Below are 19,382 nucleotides of genomic sequence, written 5' to 3'. Positions count from 1 at the left end.
CGGCCCTGCTTTCCCCGGCTCCTGCTAAGGGACCCCGCAGACACCCCGGGAGCCACCTGCCACCGTCCAGGGATGACCTACCTGGAGGTGAAGTTGGGATCGGCCCTGCCCCAGTGGTGCTGCTGCATCAGGGAAATGTTCTGTGGAACCGAGAGAGAAAACACTGATGGCAACGGTGGCACAGCCAGGGGCAGTCCCGAAGTCGGGGTCCGGGGAGGGACGGAGGCTGGCGGGGGGCAGGGGGACGGGGAACCTGGGAGCTGTCCATCCCTCCTCCGGTTCTGATTCCACAGCCCGTGCAAGGCTTCTGGGAGCTCATGGAAATGACGGCCCCACGCTCCTTCCTTCCCTCACTGCCTTTGTCCTGGGGACCCACAGTGAGGTGTGACTTTGTCCCCCACCGTGTTTAGCTGGGATGTGACAAGGACCGGTCCACAGAGTTGGCTGTGGCTGACTCGTGCCGGTCTGGCCCCCGTCCTGTGGAAACTGCCCGACTCCATCCAGGCTTCAGGGGTCCAGTCCAAACCCGGGTGTGACTGTGAGGCCTGGCTTGGCCCTGTGGATGCCCCAGGCCCAAATTTGGCCAAGCCCCCTCCTGGTCCCCCTGGTTCGCCTCCGTCCTGATGCCTCAGTTTACCCAGCTAACACAAGTCTCATGCCCTCCGTGTCATGTCCTCCGCGCCTCTCCCGTGTGACACCTTGATGACATCACTTGTCTGAGTAATTGCTGCCTGCCCAGGGTGGGGAAGGGCACGGCCACGTCCCCTCCAAATTCTGCAGCGCCCTCCTCAGGTGCGTGCAAGGATGGGCAGGAGGGGGGCCAGCCCAGTGGTGCAGCGGTTAAGTGCACATGTCCCGCTTTGGTGGCCCAGAGTTCGCTGGTTCATACCCCAGGCACGGACATGGCACCACTTGGCACGCCATGCTGTGGTAGGCGTCCCACGTATAAAGTGGAGGAAGATGGGCATGGATGTGAGCTCAGGGCCAGTCTTCCTCAGCAAAAAGAAGAGGATTGGCAGCAGTTAGCTCAGGGCTAATCTTCCTCAAAAAAAAAAAAAAGGATGGGCAGGAGGAAGAAGGAGGGGCAGGCCGAGGGGCTGAGCAGAAGGCACCTGGACCTGGTCGGGCCCCTCCTCTCTCCGAGTGGCCTCGGGCAGGGCGGCAGGCTCACCAATCTGTGCTTGGTGTTCCCGTCGTAGGTGTAGCCATCCTCGTAGATGACAGCCTGCAGCCCCAGGGAGTGGGGGTTGCTCACCATCACCTGGGGGTGGCACAGGAGAGGCATCGATGGAGCGCCCACGGGCACGCACGCACGGCCACACCCCAGCGCACCTTGAGACCGCAAACCCAGCTTGCTCCGCCCATGCAGCTGCCAGTCCAGCCCCCAGATGCGCCCCGGCCTCAGCCACCCCCCAGCTGTGGCCCCTCAGCCCCGTGCTGCAGACAGCTACAAGGAGCAGCCGTGACCCCAGAGCATGGAGGGGCCTGGCGCCCACCCCGCAGAGGGAGGCCGAGACGAGAGATGGTGGGATGAGAGGGAGAGGCAGCGTGTGTCCCCCAGGGGGCCCCCACCCCAGGTCTGGGGCCCACCCGGCTGGCTGGACACCACCCCACATCCTGACATCCATCAACCCCTGTTTCCAGCTGGATTTCTTGCACCCAGGCATCCGGGCCCAGGGACACCCGCTTTCTCAGGCGCCTCCCGCTGCAGGAGGGGAGGTGGCATGAGTCGGGGCTCTTGGCTGGAAGCAGCAGAAGCCGGCTCTGGCCAAAGCAAGAGGAAAAGGAGTTCAGGGCAGGGGAGGGGGCCGCTGGCACGAAGGGTGGAGACTGAGTCCCAGAGAACGTGAAACGGGGCCGGGCGGGCAGCCGGACCGCCTTGGGTCCCATCACGTCCAGACACGAGGAGGCCAGTTGAGGAGAAAGACGGAGAGAGACACTCGTCTCTCCACCGGGTGCTGCCAGAGACTTTCCAGGGTCTGGGAATAACAGGCACAGGGGCGCGGGGCCAAGGACGCTGGGAAAGACACATATCGGAAACGCTCGTCAAACAGAGAAGGAGATGTCCTTACTAGCGGCACCGGGGACATGCCAGGCCGGGGTATCATCAGTGCTGTCAACTCCAACGCACTATTCATATCAATGGTGTACATTTTGTTTTCAAACTCCCCTTGCAGAAGTTCTACCTAGTTAGAAATGCAAAAAAATAAAATTAAAAGAAATCAAGCCTCTGTTCCCCCAAAACGAAGGGCAGTCAGTGGTTCCCACTAGGGATGGAAACTTCTAGTCTTGCTTGTGCAGCAGCCGGGGAGTATCTCCTTTGGGGAACCACCCTTTCACGTGTCCTGGGGCGTGTGACCTGGTGGGCTGACCCCACCACTGTCTCAAGGAGTGGGTTTTGGTTTTTTGTGGGGTTTTTTTGGTGAGGAAGATTGGCCAGTCTTCCTCTATTTGACATGTGGGACTCCACCACAGCATGGCTTGATGAGCAGTGCTGGGTATGTGCCTGGGATCTGAACCTGCAAAGCTGTGGCTGCCAAAGCAAATTGTGCAAACTTAACCACTACACCACCAGGCCAGCCCCCACGGAGTGGATTCTCACTTGCTCACCCCTGGCCATGCAACTGGGCCAGGAATGGGCGTGTCATCCTCTCTGAGCCAATGAGATGTGGGAGACGTTGCTGGGATTTCTCTTGGCTTCTGCAGAGCTCTGGTGAGAGACCCTCTCTCTCGCCCAGGACACTGTGTGAGGGTGCCAGGTCTGCAGTGTTGGTGGCCAGCCTGCTGCTGTGATACGAGAGCCTGGGGCTTCCCAGAAGCATCTAGATGGAGCCTCAGCATGAAGCATGGAGCGCCCCAGCAGGCAGAGTGGAGAGCTGGAGAGAAGCTGGCTCCTTGGTGGCATGATTTGAGTTACTAGATCAAGCCTTACCTGAAGCCTTCCCCTTTCCGACTTTTTGGCTAAATGAGTCAACAGCAGCCTTTCTGGGTTAAGCCCTTTTGATTCTGATTTTCTGCCACTTGCAGAACAATGAAGCCAATTTGAGACATACACATTTCCATATTTCTATAATTTCCCCCCTCTTTAATCAGTCTGTTTGGCCCAGACAAGGCTGATGCCCATAGCTCGGTGGATACCAAGCCCAGACAAATACCTTGAGCCCCATCGTATCTTCCCCTCCAGAGACCCTCTGGGTGAGTTACTGTGGAACCAAAATGGTCCATTTGACTAGTTAAAAAGGATGGTAACTGTGACAACCACATCATTTATTCTCTTCTGAACAATGCTGAGGGTTGTTACAAAGAGCATCTAATAAAAGGGAAATATGTTTCTGTTTGAAATAAGAGACACGAAATTGTCTAAGCTGAGGGCGCCCCCTTTGGGGTTCTGGTGGCTGGCTGCCAGATTTAGCGATTTATGTGAAATTCAAGTTTAACGTGTCGTTGCCTGCTACAGAACCCACCCCTGGCTTGTGAGATTTGTCTTTTCAAAACGAGCGCCACGAACGTTGATCTCCACAGCTGGGGTCACCTACTTTGCAGACGTCCACTTGGAGTTTGGGGTCCATGAGAATCGCCTGGATGTTCACAGGGCACTTCTGGAAATCGAACGCCAGGAAGACCGAGTCAGGAAGGGGGGTCAGGATTTCCAGCATCCCCACATTCGTGAACATCAGGGCTGCCTCCTGGGACCAGATGTTTTGGTCTGCAAACTGAGAGAAAAAGGGTTGCTGAGATCAAGCCATTCTAGTTCTTTCTGGGAGATTGAAATTCCAGCTTGTGATCGGGGTTTAAAGAACGTGGACCAAACCAGCACACGGAAGCACAGACGTGAGGCTGTGAGTCCGCTTTCTTGAAACAGATGCTCTTGTGAAATACAGAAGCAAAATGCACAAGAAAACCGGAGACGAGCCCAGCGCCGCCACCGCCTCCCTCTGTGACCTCAGACAAATGTCGGCACCTCTCTGTGCCTCGGTTTTGCCCTCTGTCCAATGGGGACGACATAAGGATTTACTTCTTAAGACAATGGTCAGGGTTAATGAGGAAACAGACGGAGGGCGCTCAGACCAGCACCTGCCGTATTCTAAGGAACTTTCAGCCGCCAGTGTTATTTTAAATTGAATATTAAAATTACTATTATCATTGAAATTATGAAATATTCAATTAATGGTCATAATTTAATATTGATGAAAACTAAAGTTAAATTATTGCTATTAAAAACAGCAATATCAGGGGCTGGCCCCATGGCTGAGTGGTTAAGTTCGCGCACTCCACTGCAGGCGGCCCAGTGTTTCTTTGGTTCGAATCCTGGGCACAGAATGGCACTGCTCATCAAACCACGCTGAGGCAGCGTCCCACATGCCACAACTAGAAGGACCCACAATGAAGAATATACAACTATGTACCGGGGGGCTTTGGGGAGAAAAAGGAAAAAAATAAAATCTTTAAAAAAATAGCAATATTAATCTTTTAATAACTACAGCGATTTCTACCCTTCAGGAACAGAAATGGACATGTGATTTGCAAATATTTTCTTCCAGGAGGCCGGCTGTCTTTTCGTTTGTGTGGATGGTTTCCTTTGCTGTGCAAGAGCTTTTTAGTCTGATGTGGTCCCATTGGCTTATTTTTTTCTTTTGTTTCCTTTGCCTTACACCCCTATATTCATCGCAGCATTATTCACAACAGCCAAGATGTGGAAGCAACCCAAGTGCCCATCAATGGATGAATGGATAAGGAAGATGTCGTCTATATACACAATGGAATACTACTCAGCCACGAAAAAGACAAAATCGTGCCATTTGCAACATGGATGGACTAGGGGGGTATTATGCTGAGTGAAATAAGTCAGACAGAGAAAGACAAACCCCATATGATTTCATTCATATGTGGGGGATAAACAAACACATAGATACGAAAAAGAGATTGGTGGTTGCCTGAGGGCAGGGGGGTGGGAGGAGAGTGAGGGGGTAAAGGGGCGCACACGCATGGTGGCGGACAAAAACTAGTCTACGGGTGGCGAGCATGATGCCGTCCATTACAGAAACCGATATACAATAATGTACCCCTGAAATTTACAGCGTCATAAGCCAATATGGCCTCAATAAAATAATTTTTTTATAAAAAGAAAGAGGATTGGACATTTGAGAACAAGACCATTATTCCTTACCGACCGCGTGAGAACCCTACTTTGACTAGAGAGCGCGACAGGACTCCCAGGTTGCCATAGTATAAATGATTCTCCTGAGTCAAAACCGCCAGTTCATTTTCATCTACGAAAAAGATAAGACAGAACAAACATGGAAATCAGAGTTGTTTCAATGGACAAAAATTTTAAAAGTTAAAAAAAACAAATGACCCCCAGTTCCACCCTATAGACTAGAGGTCAGCAAACTTCTTGTCTAAAGGACCAGACGGTACGTATTTTCAGCTTTGCTGGTCAGAGGACGTCTGTTCAGAGTATTGAACTCCGTGAAGGCAGCTGTGGACACCTTGTAAAGGAATGGGCGTGACCGTGTGCCAATAAAACTTTATTTACAAAAGCAAGTGGTGGGCCGGACTTGGCCCTCAGGCCATGGTTTGCTAACTCTGACATAGATAACCACTCTTAACATTTTAGTAAATATCCTTTCTGATCGTTTTATTTTGTAAAGAATAAAGCCCTGTACTCAATGGTTTCCAAAAAAAAGAAGGGAGGGGGAAGACAACCCATAGGATGGGAGAAAACACTGGCAAATCCCATCTCTGAACAGGAACTTGTATCCACAATATATAAAGAACTCTTCCCAGTCAATAATAAAGACGAACGGCCCGATTGAAAAATGGGCAAATGAGCTTAAGAGACACTTTTCCCAAGAAGGTATACAGGTGGCTGATGAGCACATGAAGAGAGGCTTCACAGCATTTGTCATCAGGGAAAAGCACAACATGACAATGAGACGCTACTGCATACCCACTGGGATGGCCAGAGACAAAAAGACAGTAACAGGGGCCAGCCTGGTGGCGCAGTGGTTAAGTTTGCACACACCGCTTCGGCAGCCTGGGATTTGCTGGTTCGGATCCTGGGAGCGGACCTACACACCGCTCACCAAGCCAAGCACATGGCAGCGACCCACATAGAAGAACTCGAATGACCTACAACTAGAATATAGAACTATGTACTGAGGCTTTGGGGAGAAAAAAAAGAGGAAGATCGGCAACAGATGTTAGCTCAGGGCCAATCTTCCTCACCAAAAAAAAAAAAAAAAAGACAGTAAGTGTTGGAAAGGATGTGGAGAAATAGGAGCTCTCATACACTGCTGATGGGCATGGAAAATGGGGCATCTTCTGTGGAGAACAGGCAGTTCCTCAAAAGGTTAAATATCATCCACCTATGACTATAATCGCTTCTAGGCGTCCACTCAAGACAAATGCAGACGCGTCCACACGAAAACCTCGACCTGAATGTTCACAACAGCATGATTCACAATAGCCCTGAAGTGGAAACAACCAGAGGCCGATGAGTGGCTGAGTGGATGCACAGAGCGTGGTCCATCCACACACTGGAATATTATTCAGCCTTAAAAAGGAGCGAGGCACTGACACACGCAACAACGTGGATGGACCTTGAAGACATTAAATCAAAGAAGCGAGTAAAACAGACCATGTAGCGGGTGATGCCTTTTACAGGAAACGTCCAGAATAGGTGAATGGAGAGGGAGAGGCAGCAGACTAGTGGTTGGCAGGGGCTGGGGGCGGATGTGGGCTGTGGAGTGATGGCTGAAGGGTACGGGTTTCTCCTGGGGGCGACAAAAACGTCCTGAAATTGACTGTGGGGGTCCTTGCCCAGCTCTGTGAACACATCAGAAACCACTGAGTCACATGCTTCAAGGGGGTGAATTGCATGGTCCGTGAATTACATCTCAACAAAGCCGTAACCAAAAAAAGGGGAAGAAAATGATGAATTTGCATAACCTGCGTCTTAGCCCTTTCGGGCTGGCGCAGACGGGGGGGGCTTACAAACCGCAGACATTTATTTCCCTGGTTCCGGAGGCTGAAGTCCCAGATCAAGGTGCCGGCAGGTTTGGCGTCTGCTGAGAGCCCGCTTCCTGGTCACCTTCTTGCTGTGGCCTCCGGGGTCCTTCGATAAGGCTGCTAACCCCACTCACGGGGGCTCCACCCTCACGACCTCATTACCTCCAAAGGTCCCACCCTAATTCCATCACCTTGAGGGTGAGGTTTCAATATACAGACTTGGGGGGCCACCAACATTCAGTCCATAGCAACCTGGGCTTCAGAAAGGAAGAGACTAGAATCCGATGGAACAATCAGGAAACTTCTAGAAAGCAAGGAAGGAGATGCTCCCTAGGAGCTGCACCAGGTCAGTCCCCGGAGGTCAGGGCTTGTCAGAGAGGCCCCAGAAGCTCCAGGGGGACAGTGCAATGGCTTCGTGGCCTGCAGGCCTGGCCGAGGAGAAACGGGTGCCTCTCACGCTGCTGATGGATATTCGGACGGGCTCCACGCCAAAAATATATTTTGCGTAAATACCCAGAAGTGGGGTTGCTGGATCACATGGTAATGAATTCTATTTTTATTTTTAATTTTATTTATTTATTTATTTTTTGAGGAAGATTGGCCCTGAGCTAACATCTGCTGCCAATCCTCCTCTTTTTGCTGAGGAAGACTGGCCCTGAGCTAACATCCGTGCCCATCTTCCTCTACTTTGTATGTGGGACACCTGCCACAGCATGGCTTGACAAGCAGTGCCATGTCCACACCTGGGATCCGAACTGGCAAACATGGCACTGCGTAGCAGGCCATGCTGTGGTAGGCATACCCATGTATAAAGTAGAGGAAGATGGGCATGGATGTTAGCTCAGGGCCAATCTTCCTCAAAAAAAAAAAAAAAAAAGGAAAGAAAAGAAAAAGAAAAAAAGATATGTTGGTGTCCAAACCGCCAGGACCTCAGAATGTGACCTTATTTGGAAGTAGGGTCTTTACGGAGGTGATTGGGCTAAAATGAGGTCATTAGGGTGGGCCTTAATCCAATAGGATGGGGGTCCTTGTAAAAATGGGGAAATGTGGACACAGACACACACGGAGGGAAGATGACGTGAAGACACGGGTGGAGGTGAGAGAGGCCTCAGAAGGAGCCGGCCCTGCCGACACCCTGATCTTGGACTTGCGGCCTCCAGAACCGCGAGAGGAGGGATGTCTGTGGTTCCAAGCTGCCCCGTTTGTGGGGAGCTTTGCCACAGCCCCGCGAGCAAACTCATACCCAACCGACAGTCCATTTCATCGTGAAAGGGCACAGACTAGGCCCGGGGTCGTTCTAGAAAGGCGATAACCACGTTTGGGTTTTGTTTGGGCTGGGCTGGCTGCAGGGGGTCAATGGTTAACAAGCCAGGTAGACAGCCCGGCTAGAGAGCTACCCGCGGGCGGGGCACGCACTGGCCGCCACGGTGTGGATGGTGACCTTGGCCTCCGAAAGGGACGAATATACGATTTGGCGTCCTTCCTTCACCTCGACCGGGTCGACGAGCTGACCTAGGAGGTAACAGGGCAGCATCGTGAGGCTGGGCTGGGGCTCCCCCACCACCCTCCGCACCCCTCGGTTCTCGACTCAGATGATAGTCAAGGAAAACACAGCACGAGATGCCAGGTCGAGAAACATGGTGTGGAACACGGTTAGGTTTAAGAAAATGCGACCCCCGTACATCTTCCTGGTTCCAGAGCCCCGGGAATGGCTGTTGAGTTTATAAGAGAAATGCTTTTTGGCCGTCTGGAGGCATGAACACAACAGAATGCCTTTTACTAGATGGGTAAAGTGTATGAGGAATAAGACAGAACTTTCTTTCTGCAATGGGTTCTCCAAAGGGGTGGGCCAGCCCTGAGCCCTTTCCTTGCACTGGGAGGAAACAGCTGTGCTCAGGCGGCCTGACTGGTGTTGGGTAGCTGACTGTGATTGCAGGCGCTGGTGCAGCCACATCTGTGCCCAGAGGTCCCTGACAGCACCTCCTCCTGGCAGGTCTGCCTTTTGCTCCTTATGCTGGCTGGCGGGCTGGGGCTCACTTAGCCAGGGCACTGCCAGGATTCCTCAGCAAGGCCAGCTGGTGGGGCTATGCCATTTCCTGATTCTTCTCGGGCCCAGGGGAAATTCGAGTGGGTGGCCCCGACCCACCTCTTGGAGTCACTAACCTCTACCCCAAAGCAAGATCTCCTGTTCCTGGACCCAAGACTTGGACCCTGTGCCTTAGGCAGAGGTGACTCTCAGAAGCTGCCTATGTGGCCCTGAAGGTCCCATGAAGCAGGGATGGGGGGACGCAGTGAGGATGGCAAAGCGAGAACGGGCTCATCGCTGTCCACTCAAGTCAGGGGAGAGAAAAAAAAATGGCTGTGCTTTCCCGGCCCAGAGCGGGCACTGAGTCTCAGCCCTGAGCGGGGGGGCCTCGCTCACCTGCATTCCAGGAAACCAACAGGCTCTTCTCAAACCAGAAGATGAGAATGCCTTTCTGGCCCGGGGTGATGAGGATGTCGAGGGTCCCATTGTAGTCAAAGGGCAGCCCAAAACTGTGGTTCACGGGGTGATGTGAATAGCAGAACATGGCCTGAGAGAAAGGGACGATCGAGTGTGGGGCGACAAAGGCAGTCGCCTGGTCAGCTGGCAGTGGAACAGCGTGGATCCACGAGTTCCGTTATTCGATCTTTCTTCCAACCTTATTATCTGGTCCAGTGGCTCTCAGCTTGGGGTGATTCTGCCCCCAGGGGACACTGGGCAATCTGGGGACGTCTGTGGTTGTCACAACTGGGGGAGCCCCTGGCCTCGAGTGGGTGGGGGCCGGGGATGCTGCTCAGCCCTCCACAGCACCCAGGACGGCCCCACGACAAAGAGCTATTCACCCAAAGCGTCCACATGCAGGCTGAGGGGCTGCCCCCTCTGCTGCTGCTCTGCCAGGCCCCCGCTGGCTTCCTGCACGCGTCTCCCCCTCCTCCTCTGCCTGCGCCCACGCCCTGGATTTTCTTCCCAACAACCTTTAGCATGAAGCCACGTGCACCTTGAGACCCTCTAAGGGCCAGCTCTCGCACCGTCTAGATTCCTCTGTGTGGCTCTCAAACCTCTCTTATCTGCTCTGTGTGGGAGACCTGACAGCGCGAGGCAAGGATGGAAGTGTAAAACAAAACTCTGGGGGCTGGCCCGCCAGCCCAGGGTTCACCAGTTTGGATCCCGGGTGTGGACATGGCACCACGTGTCAAGCCATGCTGTGGCAGGCGTCCCACATAGAAAGTAGAGGAAGACGGGCACGGATGTTAGCTCAGGGCCAGTCTTCCTCAGCAAAAAGAGGAAGATTGGTGGCAGATGTTAGCTCAGGGCTGATCTTCCTCAAAAAAAAAAAAAAAAAAACCCCACAAAATAACAAAACCGTGTCCATGGTTCGTAAGTGAGTACCACCAAGATTCCTGCATCCCTTTCCCAGAAGATGCCCCGCGGAGAGGAGGGGGAGACCTCCGTGGGACCCTTGGCCGGTGCCTCTGTGTGTGCAGACCTACCGGCTTGCTTTCCAAGCGCCTCCCGGGGCACAGAGGGAGACTGAGTGCTCACGGGGAGGACGGACCGTGCAGGCTGCTGCACTTGACTCGTCTTGGCCCCGCTGCGGACGTGCTAAGAGCCTGGGAGTTCGCAGCCCCCCGCTCTTCCCCACCGTGTCATGAATGGGCTGGCCTCGGGCCCGGGCCCGGATGCTGAGAGGCAGGCTTTGCCAGGAGCTCAGCTGAGCCGCCAGGTGCCAGAGCAGCCGACGGAGGCAACAAGCCAAACAGGAACGAATTCAGCCTTAATTGCTGACTGCAGTGGGGGAAGCCAGAGACGGGGCCAGAGAAACCGCGAGTCGCCCTGTTCCGTCCCTCCCCGATAGAGGGGCACAGCCGTGGAGTGTCCGCTGATCAGCGCAGGTGTGGGGTTCATCTCGCTCTGGAGGGCGCCTGCTCAAAAGCCTCCTGCAGTCTATGCAGCCGGGGGGCGGGGGGAGAGGGCTCGGAGTGGAAAAATACCCAGTCAGAGCGCAGTAGAGCGTCTTCCAGCTTGGCAGAGGTGCCCAGGAAGACTTGAGTAGACCACAAACAAGACCCCCTAGGACTCCCCGATGCTGGGTCTCCCCTGAAATTCAGAGCTGACCCCGCCCCGCTCACAAGTTTTGCAGCAGCAGAGGAACTAACTGGACTGAATCTTTTTCTTTTTTTTTCTTTTTTTTGTTGAGGAAGATTAGCCCTGAGCTAACATCTGCTGCCAATCCTCTTTTGGCTGAGGAAGACTGGCCCTGAGCTAACGTGCATGCCCATCTTCCTCTACTTTCTACGTGGGACACCTACCACAGCATGGCGTGCCAAGCGGTGCCATGTCCGCACCTGGGATCCGAACCAGAGAACCCATGGCCGCCAAGAAGCGGAACGTGCGCACTTAGCTGCTGCGCCACTGGGCCGGCCCCTCTTTTTCTGATTTAATACTTTTTCTTCAATTGCAGTTTACATGGACGGCCTTCTCTTCTGAACTCAGTTTTATCCTAACTGAGATCTGGGAGGTCTCCCAGTGGACTGATTTTCTGAATACACATGAAAGTAATCATTAAAAAAACGTTCAACACGAGGCCTTTAAAGCGATCTGGTGCGCCAGCAGCGATACACGCACCACACCCCGTATTTCATGCCTAGCGCTCAGTATGGTGCTTAGCGCCCCCGGACACACTTAACTATGGCTGAGTGCTTGACCGAATGAGCCAGGGACTGGTGGGGGGAGGCGTGTGGGGGGGTGGCGGGATGGACATACGGATGGAGGGAGGGAGGGACAGATGGGTAAGTAGGTAAACAGATGGAGATGGATAGATAGATGGATGGGTTGATGGATGGAGGGATAGACAGATGAATGGATGGATGAGTGGATGGATGGATGGATGGATAGACAGTTGAATGGATGTATAAGCAGGTAAATGAATGGATGGATGGATGGATGGATGGATGGATGGGTGGATGGGTGGATGGATGGGTGGATGGGTGGATGGGTGGATGGATGGATGGATGGATGGATGGATGGGTGGATGGGTGGATGGGTGGATGGATGGATGGATGGATGGATGGGTGGATGGGTGGATGGGTGGATGGGTGGATGGATGGATGGATGGGTGGATGGGTGGATGGATGGATGGATGGATGGATGGGTGGATGGGTGGATGGGTGGATGGATGGATGGATAGGTGGGTGGATGGGTAGATGGACGAACAGATGAGTGGATGAGTGAATGGATGGATGAACACATGAACAGATGGATGTATGGATAAATACGTAGATGGATGGATGGACGGACGGATAAGTAGGTGGATGGATGCATTGTTGTATGATAGATAAATAGCCAAATGGATGAATAGATGGTAGAGTAGGTAGATAAATGGAAGAGTGGATGGGTGAAAGGATGGATGTGAAGATGGGTAGGTGGATGGATGGATGATGGATAAGTAGGTAAATAGATGGATGGATGGATGAATAGGTAGATGGATGAGTAGATGGATGGATGAATGGATGGATGGACAGATGGATGGATGAGTGGATGGATGGATGGATGGATGGTTGGGTGGATGGATGAATGGATGGATGGACGGATGGATGGATGAGTAGATAGGTGGATGGATGGACGGATGGATGGATGAGTAGATGGATGGATGGATGGATGGTTGGTTGGATGAGTGGATGGATGGATGGATGGAATGATGGGTGGATGGATGGATGGATGGATGGATGGATACATGGATGGACAGGTGAATGAAAAGCCAGATGGATTTCAGATAAGAAAATCTAAGCGCGTGAGGTTCAACAAAATCCTGGCTTGGGGCAAAGGTCACTGAAGTCGTTCCTCCCAGTCCAAAGTTACTCACCTTCCCTTGATCAATGAGAAGCAGGCCAACCTGCGACAAGGAGTGAAAGTAGAAGACCCCACCCAGAGACCCGGCTAGCTCTGCCTATGAGAGAAACGAAAAAACATCGCGTGTGAATGAACTGCAAACGTGTGTCGGAGTCCATACTTAACTCCAGATTATCTAATAAGCTAAAATGGAGGAAAGTCTTTCTTATTACGATCTATTTCTGGAACCTCTGTGGAAATGCGGCACGGCGGGCAGAAGCTTGAATGGAGGCAGCTCTGTGTCAGGGAGTTGGCGGAGGTGGTGTGGCCTGGACTGTGAGACCCCTGCCTAAACCCCTCGCTCCTGCCTGGGTCCCTCACTCCTGATTCTTGGCTCGTCAGCAAAGTGCCCAGCAGCCAGGTTGGAGGATATGACCTAGTGCCCTGACCTGGGGAAGACGGGGCAGCTCGCGATGGCAGCCCTGTTGGCTACCTCCAGGTAAGAGAGAGAGACACCACGATCTTATTTGAGCCTCTGCTATTCAGGGGGAGTTTCTCATTATACGCTGTGCTGTGGACTGAACTGTGTCGCCCGCAAATTCCTATGTGGAAGCGCTAAGCCCCCGTCTTAGTCTGTTCGGGCGGCTATGGCAAAATGCCACCGACGGGGTTGCCTTATAAACCACAGACATTTATTGCTCCCAGTTCTGGAAGCTGGAAGTCTGAGATCAAGATGCCAGTGTGGTCAAGTGAGGGCCCTCTTTGGGATCGCAGACTTCTCGCTGTGTCCCTACATGGCGGAAGGGGATGAGCGAGCTCCCTGGGGCCTCAGTCACAAAGCCCGTGATCCTAACATGAGGGCTCCACCTTCATGATCTAAGCGCCTCCCAAAGGCAGCCCCTCCCAATAGCATCGCATCAGGCACTAGGATGACAATAGATGAATCTAGGGGGGACACATTCAAACCCCAGCACCCCCAAAGTGATGGAATTTGGAGGCGGGGCCTTTGGGATGTCATTCGATTTAGAGGAGGTCAAGAGGGTGGGACCCCCACAATGGGATCTGTGTCCTTATAAGAAGGGACACCAGACTGCGCTCTCTTGCTGGCTCTCCCCACCATGTGAGGACACAGGAAGGAGGCGGCCATGTGTAAGCCAGGAAGAGAGCTTCTCAGGAACCGAATCAGCCAGCACTTTGATCTAGGACTTTCCAGCCTCCAGGACCACGAGAAAGAAGTGTCTGTTACCTAAGTCACCCAGGTTGGGGTATGTCAGGGCAGCCCGAGCTCACTGAGCCAGTCGGTCCATCCTAGTCCAACCAGTACAGGCGGCTAGACTTCCCGGTGGCCTTTCCATTGCCTCCCCATCAGCTGCCCCAACTCCTCCCCTACCGGCAGAACCCCAAAGGGGCCTTGATCCCGGGGGACGAATCCTGATTGCTCCAGACCACACTCGGGGGTCTCAGCTCCTTGGGCACGGACGGGGATGGGATGGCGAGTCTGAATGAAAAGAGGAAGCCGTCGGCTGCCTTCCTGCCTCCCAGGGAGACGTGACGGCTGCAGATGGAGCACTGAGCTCGCGGGGCTCCAGAACTCAGGGGCTCAGATCAGCACGGATTCTGGAGGGCAGCAGTCCACGACGGGTTTCACTGGGCCCAAGTGAAGGTGTGGGCAGGGCTGGATCCTTCTGGAAGCTTCAGGGGAGAATCTGTTCCTGCCTTTTCCAGCTTCTAGAGGCGCCCACATTCCTTGGCTCCTGGTCCCTTCCTCCATCTTCAGATCCAGGAGCACAGACTCTTCAAATGTCGCTTTCTCTCTGACCTCTACTTCCATCATCCACCTCCTCCCTCTTATAAGGACCCTGGTGATGACGTTGGCCCACCCGGATAATCCAGGATAATCCCTCATCTCAAGATTCTTAATTTAGGGGCTGGCCCGGTGGTGCAGTGGTTAAGTTCGCACGTTCTGCTTCGGCGGCCCGGGGTTCGCCGGTTCGGATCCTGGGTGGGGACATGGCGCCCCTCGGCAAGCCATGCTGTGGTAGGCATCCCACGTATAAAGTAGAGGAAGATGGGCACGGATGTTAGCTCAGGGCCAGTCTTCCTCAGCAAAAAGAGGAGGATTGGTAGCAGTTAGCTCAGGGCTAATCTTCCTCAAAAAAAAAAAATTCTTACCTTAATTCCATCTAGTTCTGGGGGATTAAGGTATAAACATCTTTGGGGGTTCCATTATTCTGCTGACCACAGAGACCCCTCCTTTGACTTTCCCACAATTCGGCAATGACAGGATTAACGCCTGGCACAGAAGGGGCCTCCAGGTTTTGCCCCATCACCAGGGCGAGTCTATTCCGATAGGGCAGTGGCCATGCCACAGGGTCCCCGTGATTCGGGTTCTGAACGTCATGAGTTCTGATGCTGAGGATGGGGGAGCAGAAATACAGGGAGCTGCCGGAGCCCTGGGAGCGTTGCTGGACGGGGCTGCCTTCTGTGTGAGAAAAGACCACCTCGAAACTGCTTCAGCCATTGTTACCCGCAGCCAAGGGCCCTGCTAACGGATAACCCCAATTCAGCAAGAAGTAAAGAACTGCTGAGATAAAGACCGGAGACACGTCCATGGGGTGTGAATCCCATAAACGCCATCGAGGCCGTCGTCCCGGATGAGAAAGAAGGAGGTGAACACTCTTGCTGGTGAAAGTCGAGATTCCAGACCTTTCTTCGCGGCTTGGCGGTTTCCCTCTCCAATTGCCAAGGCCGATGTGCTGGTGCGGAGGCAGAAAAGGGACGGTGACGACTTCCAGAGCATTGAGGACAAGGGGGCATCCGGCCAGGAGAACAAGTGTAGTTGGTGGTGGTCCTGGCCTCAGCAGTCCTGAGCACCCCTATTCTGAGTCGACACGCAGAAATGGACCCGTCCCTTCCTCTCGAAATGTCCATGACAGTAACCACCACACACACACACACACACACACACACACACACAAAGAGCAAAAAGACTACCATATTATTAACAATTGTTATTCAAGTGACATCAAGGAGAAGCGTGCACCTCTCTCTGGGACTTCTCCTCATCTCCTGGGGAGGGGTGAGCGCGTTGTCGCTTGTCCACAGAATGGTGGTATCGTGTTGGGTGGAGTTACAACCTTGTTAGTGTCTATCTGGAGATCGCGGCTGCAGGAGACGCGTATGGGTGTCAAGTTGACATGGGGTGGACTGTGACGGTGAATTCTGTGTGTCAACTTGACCGGGCCGAGGGAGGCCCAGAGAGCTGGTAAAACATTATGTCTGGGTGTGTCTGTGAGGAGGGTTCTGGAAGAGACTGGCGTTTGATCCAGCAGATTGAGTACAGATTTGCTCTCCCCCGTGTGGGCGGGCACCATCTGATCCATCGGGGGCCTGAATGGGACACAAAGGAGGGGAAGGCAGAAGTCACTCGCTCTTCTGGAGTTGGGACATCCATCTTTCACTGCCTTTGGACATGAGAGCTCCTGGTTCTTGGGTCTTCAGACTCCGGGTCTGACACCAGTAGCCCCCTGGTTCTAAAGCCTTCGCCCTCGGACTGAATCACACCACCGGCCTTCCTGGGTCTCCAGCTTGCAGGTGGCAGGTCATGGGCCTTCTCGGACTCCATAACCACGTGAGCCAGTTCCCGTAATAAATCTCCTCTTCTGTAGATTTATACACATATCTGATTGGTTTTGTTTCTCTGGAGAACCCTAATACAATTGGGGGTGTTAGGATGACAGTTTTCAACTGGGCACAAATGTTAACGCTGGGTCCTTCTAGGCTGAGTTTTGAATGAAAATACGTGGCTGCTTAGGTTCCAAGTTTCATCAGGCCCCTGGGCAGGGCCGGGAAACCAGACTGGGGACGTGACCAGAGCTTGAGAGCGGAGTTGATTCTTTCTGCCTTCCTTTGGACGCACTTGCCAAGTGTTTCTGGGTGAAGCCATTCTCTGCGTGGGAACAAAACATCCTTATCCCCTCAGCTACCCCAGCATCCTGTCTGCTTCTGCTTTTCAGCTCTGCCAAGCTGTGCGGCCTTGGCAAAGGCCCTACACCTCTCTGAGCCTTCGTCCCTGTATTAGTTTCCTAGGCTGCCATAACAAGATGCCACATCCTGGGGGACTTAAAACAACAAAAGTTTATTGTCACGGTTCTAGAAGCCAGCAGTCTGAAATCAAGATGTCGGCAGGGTTGGTTCCTTCTGGAGGGCGGGAGGAAGCAAGCTCACCCTACCTTTCTCCTGGCTTCTGGTGGTGGCCAGCAGACCTGGGCTCGCAGCCACATCACTCCAATCACTGCCTCCATCCTCACAAGGCCGTCTGTGCGCATCTCTCCATGTCTCTCCTCTTCTTAGAAGGACCCCCATCACCGGACTCGGGACCCACCCTCATCTAGTGCGACCCCATCTTAACTAATTACATCTGCAAAGACCCTATTTCTAAATCAGGGCACAGTCGGAGGTTCTGGGTGGACAGAAATGTTGGAGGGGGGTCCTTATTCAACCCAGCTCAGTTCTTGCATCTGTAAAATGGGGTGACGACGGCACACGCTGATACTGATCTTTGGGAAAGCCTGGAGTGAAGCGTCCTACTCAGAATGCAGCCTTTCCTGACATCAGCTCTTCGTCTGCACTCCTCAGGCTCCTCCCCCTAACTTCCTAGCCAGCTCCTTTGACCTGGAACTTTCCTTGCCCTCCCGGCCAGCTGGACAGCTGACCGTTAAAGAGAAAAAAGCCCTTGGTCACCCGCTGACAGCAAATTACTCCAACCACACGGGGCACATATTTCTATGCTCACTTTCTCAGCAAATTGAACGTACCTGTCTTTCATAGGCAAACTTCTGAAAGGTGTACCCGCAGCTGTCTGAGAAATAGATATTGGCCTCAGATACCTGGTCTCCGTGCAAATAAGCAAAAACCGAATTGCTTATGTCCTGGAAGAACACACACAAAATAATCTCTTTAACAGGAGACAGACGGTGTGGGGATGGGGAGAGGTGGCTTAAGGACACGGACTTGCAACTAGCAGATAAGCAAGTTCTGGAGATCTGGTGCACAGCACGGTGATTACAGACAACAACACTGTAGTATAAACTTCAAAGTGCTAAGAGACTGGATCTTAATTGTTCTCACCACAAAAAAAGAAATGGTAATTGTGTGGCATGATAGAGGCATTAGCTAATCAACGGTGGTAACAATGTTGCAATATATAAATGTATCAAACCAACACATTGTATGCCTTAAACTTATACAATGTTACACGTCAGTTATATCTCCATTTATAAAAAAGGGAGATAGATGTCACTGATCAGACTCCTGGGCGTTTATCCCAAAGAAATGAAAACTTACATCCACACAAAAATGTATACATGAATGTTCACAGCAGCTTTATCTGTAATAGCCAAAAAGTGGGAGCAACCAAACTCTGGTACATTCATACTGTGGAATATTACGCAGAAATGAAAAGGAATGGACTAGAGAGATACACAACAAATTGGATGCATTGCCAGAGAATTTTGCTGAGAAAAGCTAATCCCAAAAGGTTACATATTGAACGATTCCATTTGCATAACCTTCTTGAAGTGATAAAATTATAGAGATGGAGAAGAAATTAGTGGTTGCCATGGGTTAGGGATGGGGTGGAAGCAAGGAGGCACAGAGAGCTTTGGGGCGATGGGACGGTCTAGTGCTTTGATGGCAGCAGTGGCTCTGTGACCTTACACAGGTCAAAGAATGGCACAGACTAGACACACACATTGTATCCATGTCAGTGTAATACACTATAGTTATGTAAGGTGTAACTATTGGGGAAAGCTGGGTGAAGGGTACAGGGGATTCTGTGTTATTTTTTCAGTTTCCTCTAAAGTCTATAATTATTCCAAAATAACAAGATAGGCGCCGGCCCTGTGGCGTAGTGGTCAGGTTTGGTGCTCTCCACTTCAGCAGCCCAGATTCGCGGGTTCGAATCCTGGGTGCAGACCTATGCCACTCATCAGCCATGCTGTGGTGGCGACCCACATGCAAAAAGTGGAGGAAGATTGGCACAGGTGTTAGCTCAGGGCTAATCTTCCTCAAGCAAGAACAAGAGGAATATTGGCAACAGATGTCAGCCCAGGGCTAATCTTCCTCAGCAAAACAAAAACAAAAAACCATAAAAGTTTGTGGATTCAAAATTAACAAGTTGAAAAAAAAGAAGACAAATGATATATTCATGGTGTGTCAGCCAGTTGATCTGAAGGTGGCTCCAGAGCCCCTCTCATATCTCAGGTCCTCTTCTGACCCCTGGGGAAGTAACACTGCCCAGTCCATCATGGTCCCAGCCCTCAAGGCTTCTGCTGTCCTAATTTCCACCCGTAATTACCTGTACTCAGAGCAGAGTGAAAAATGATGGAATACACCTGGCACTCACCATGCAGGAGGGATGTTCACTATAACAACAATTGTCACCAGAAAGATGCGAAACAGGGTGTTTTATACCTGAAAGGAAAAGGTCATTTAAAAACTATATGAGTTCCCTGAAATT

The 19,382-nt window shown here is 52.4% G+C and overlaps 1 protein-coding gene across 15 annotated transcripts in view; it reads right to left on the bottom strand.

Moving 5' to 3' along the window:
• The window catches only part of CATSPERD (cation channel sperm associated auxiliary subunit delta), a 41,624-nt gene that overhangs the window by 10,835 nt on the left and 11,407 nt on the right, over window positions 1-19,382 (bottom strand). For all 15 annotated transcript variants that reach the window (XM_070624734.1, XM_070624746.1, XM_070624733.1 and 12 more), the window contains 10 exons: window positions 19,269-19,336; window positions 17,680-17,793; window positions 12,897-12,980; window positions 9,434-9,584; window positions 8,428-8,523; window positions 5,188-5,270; window positions 3,537-3,713; window positions 2,073-2,186; window positions 1,172-1,261; window positions 82-140 (listed from right to left, as the gene is read on the bottom strand). In XM_070624734.1, coding sequence (XP_070480835.1) covers window positions 82-140; window positions 1,172-1,261; window positions 2,073-2,186; window positions 3,537-3,713; window positions 5,188-5,270; window positions 8,428-8,523; window positions 9,434-9,584; window positions 12,897-12,980; window positions 17,680-17,793; window positions 19,269-19,336 — 1,036 coding nt within the window. The remainder of the gene's footprint in view (window positions 1-81; window positions 141-1,171; window positions 1,262-2,072; window positions 2,187-3,536; window positions 3,714-5,187; window positions 5,271-8,427; window positions 8,524-9,433; window positions 9,585-12,896; window positions 12,981-17,679; window positions 17,794-19,268; window positions 19,337-19,382) is intronic.

Source organism: Equus przewalskii, chromosome 6 (genome assembly GCF_037783145.1).
Source record: "Equus przewalskii isolate Varuska chromosome 6, EquPr2, whole genome shotgun sequence".
NCBI lineage: Eukaryota > Metazoa > Chordata > Mammalia > Perissodactyla > Equidae > Equus > Equus przewalskii.
This window is presented reverse-complemented; position numbering and strand designations above follow the sequence as displayed.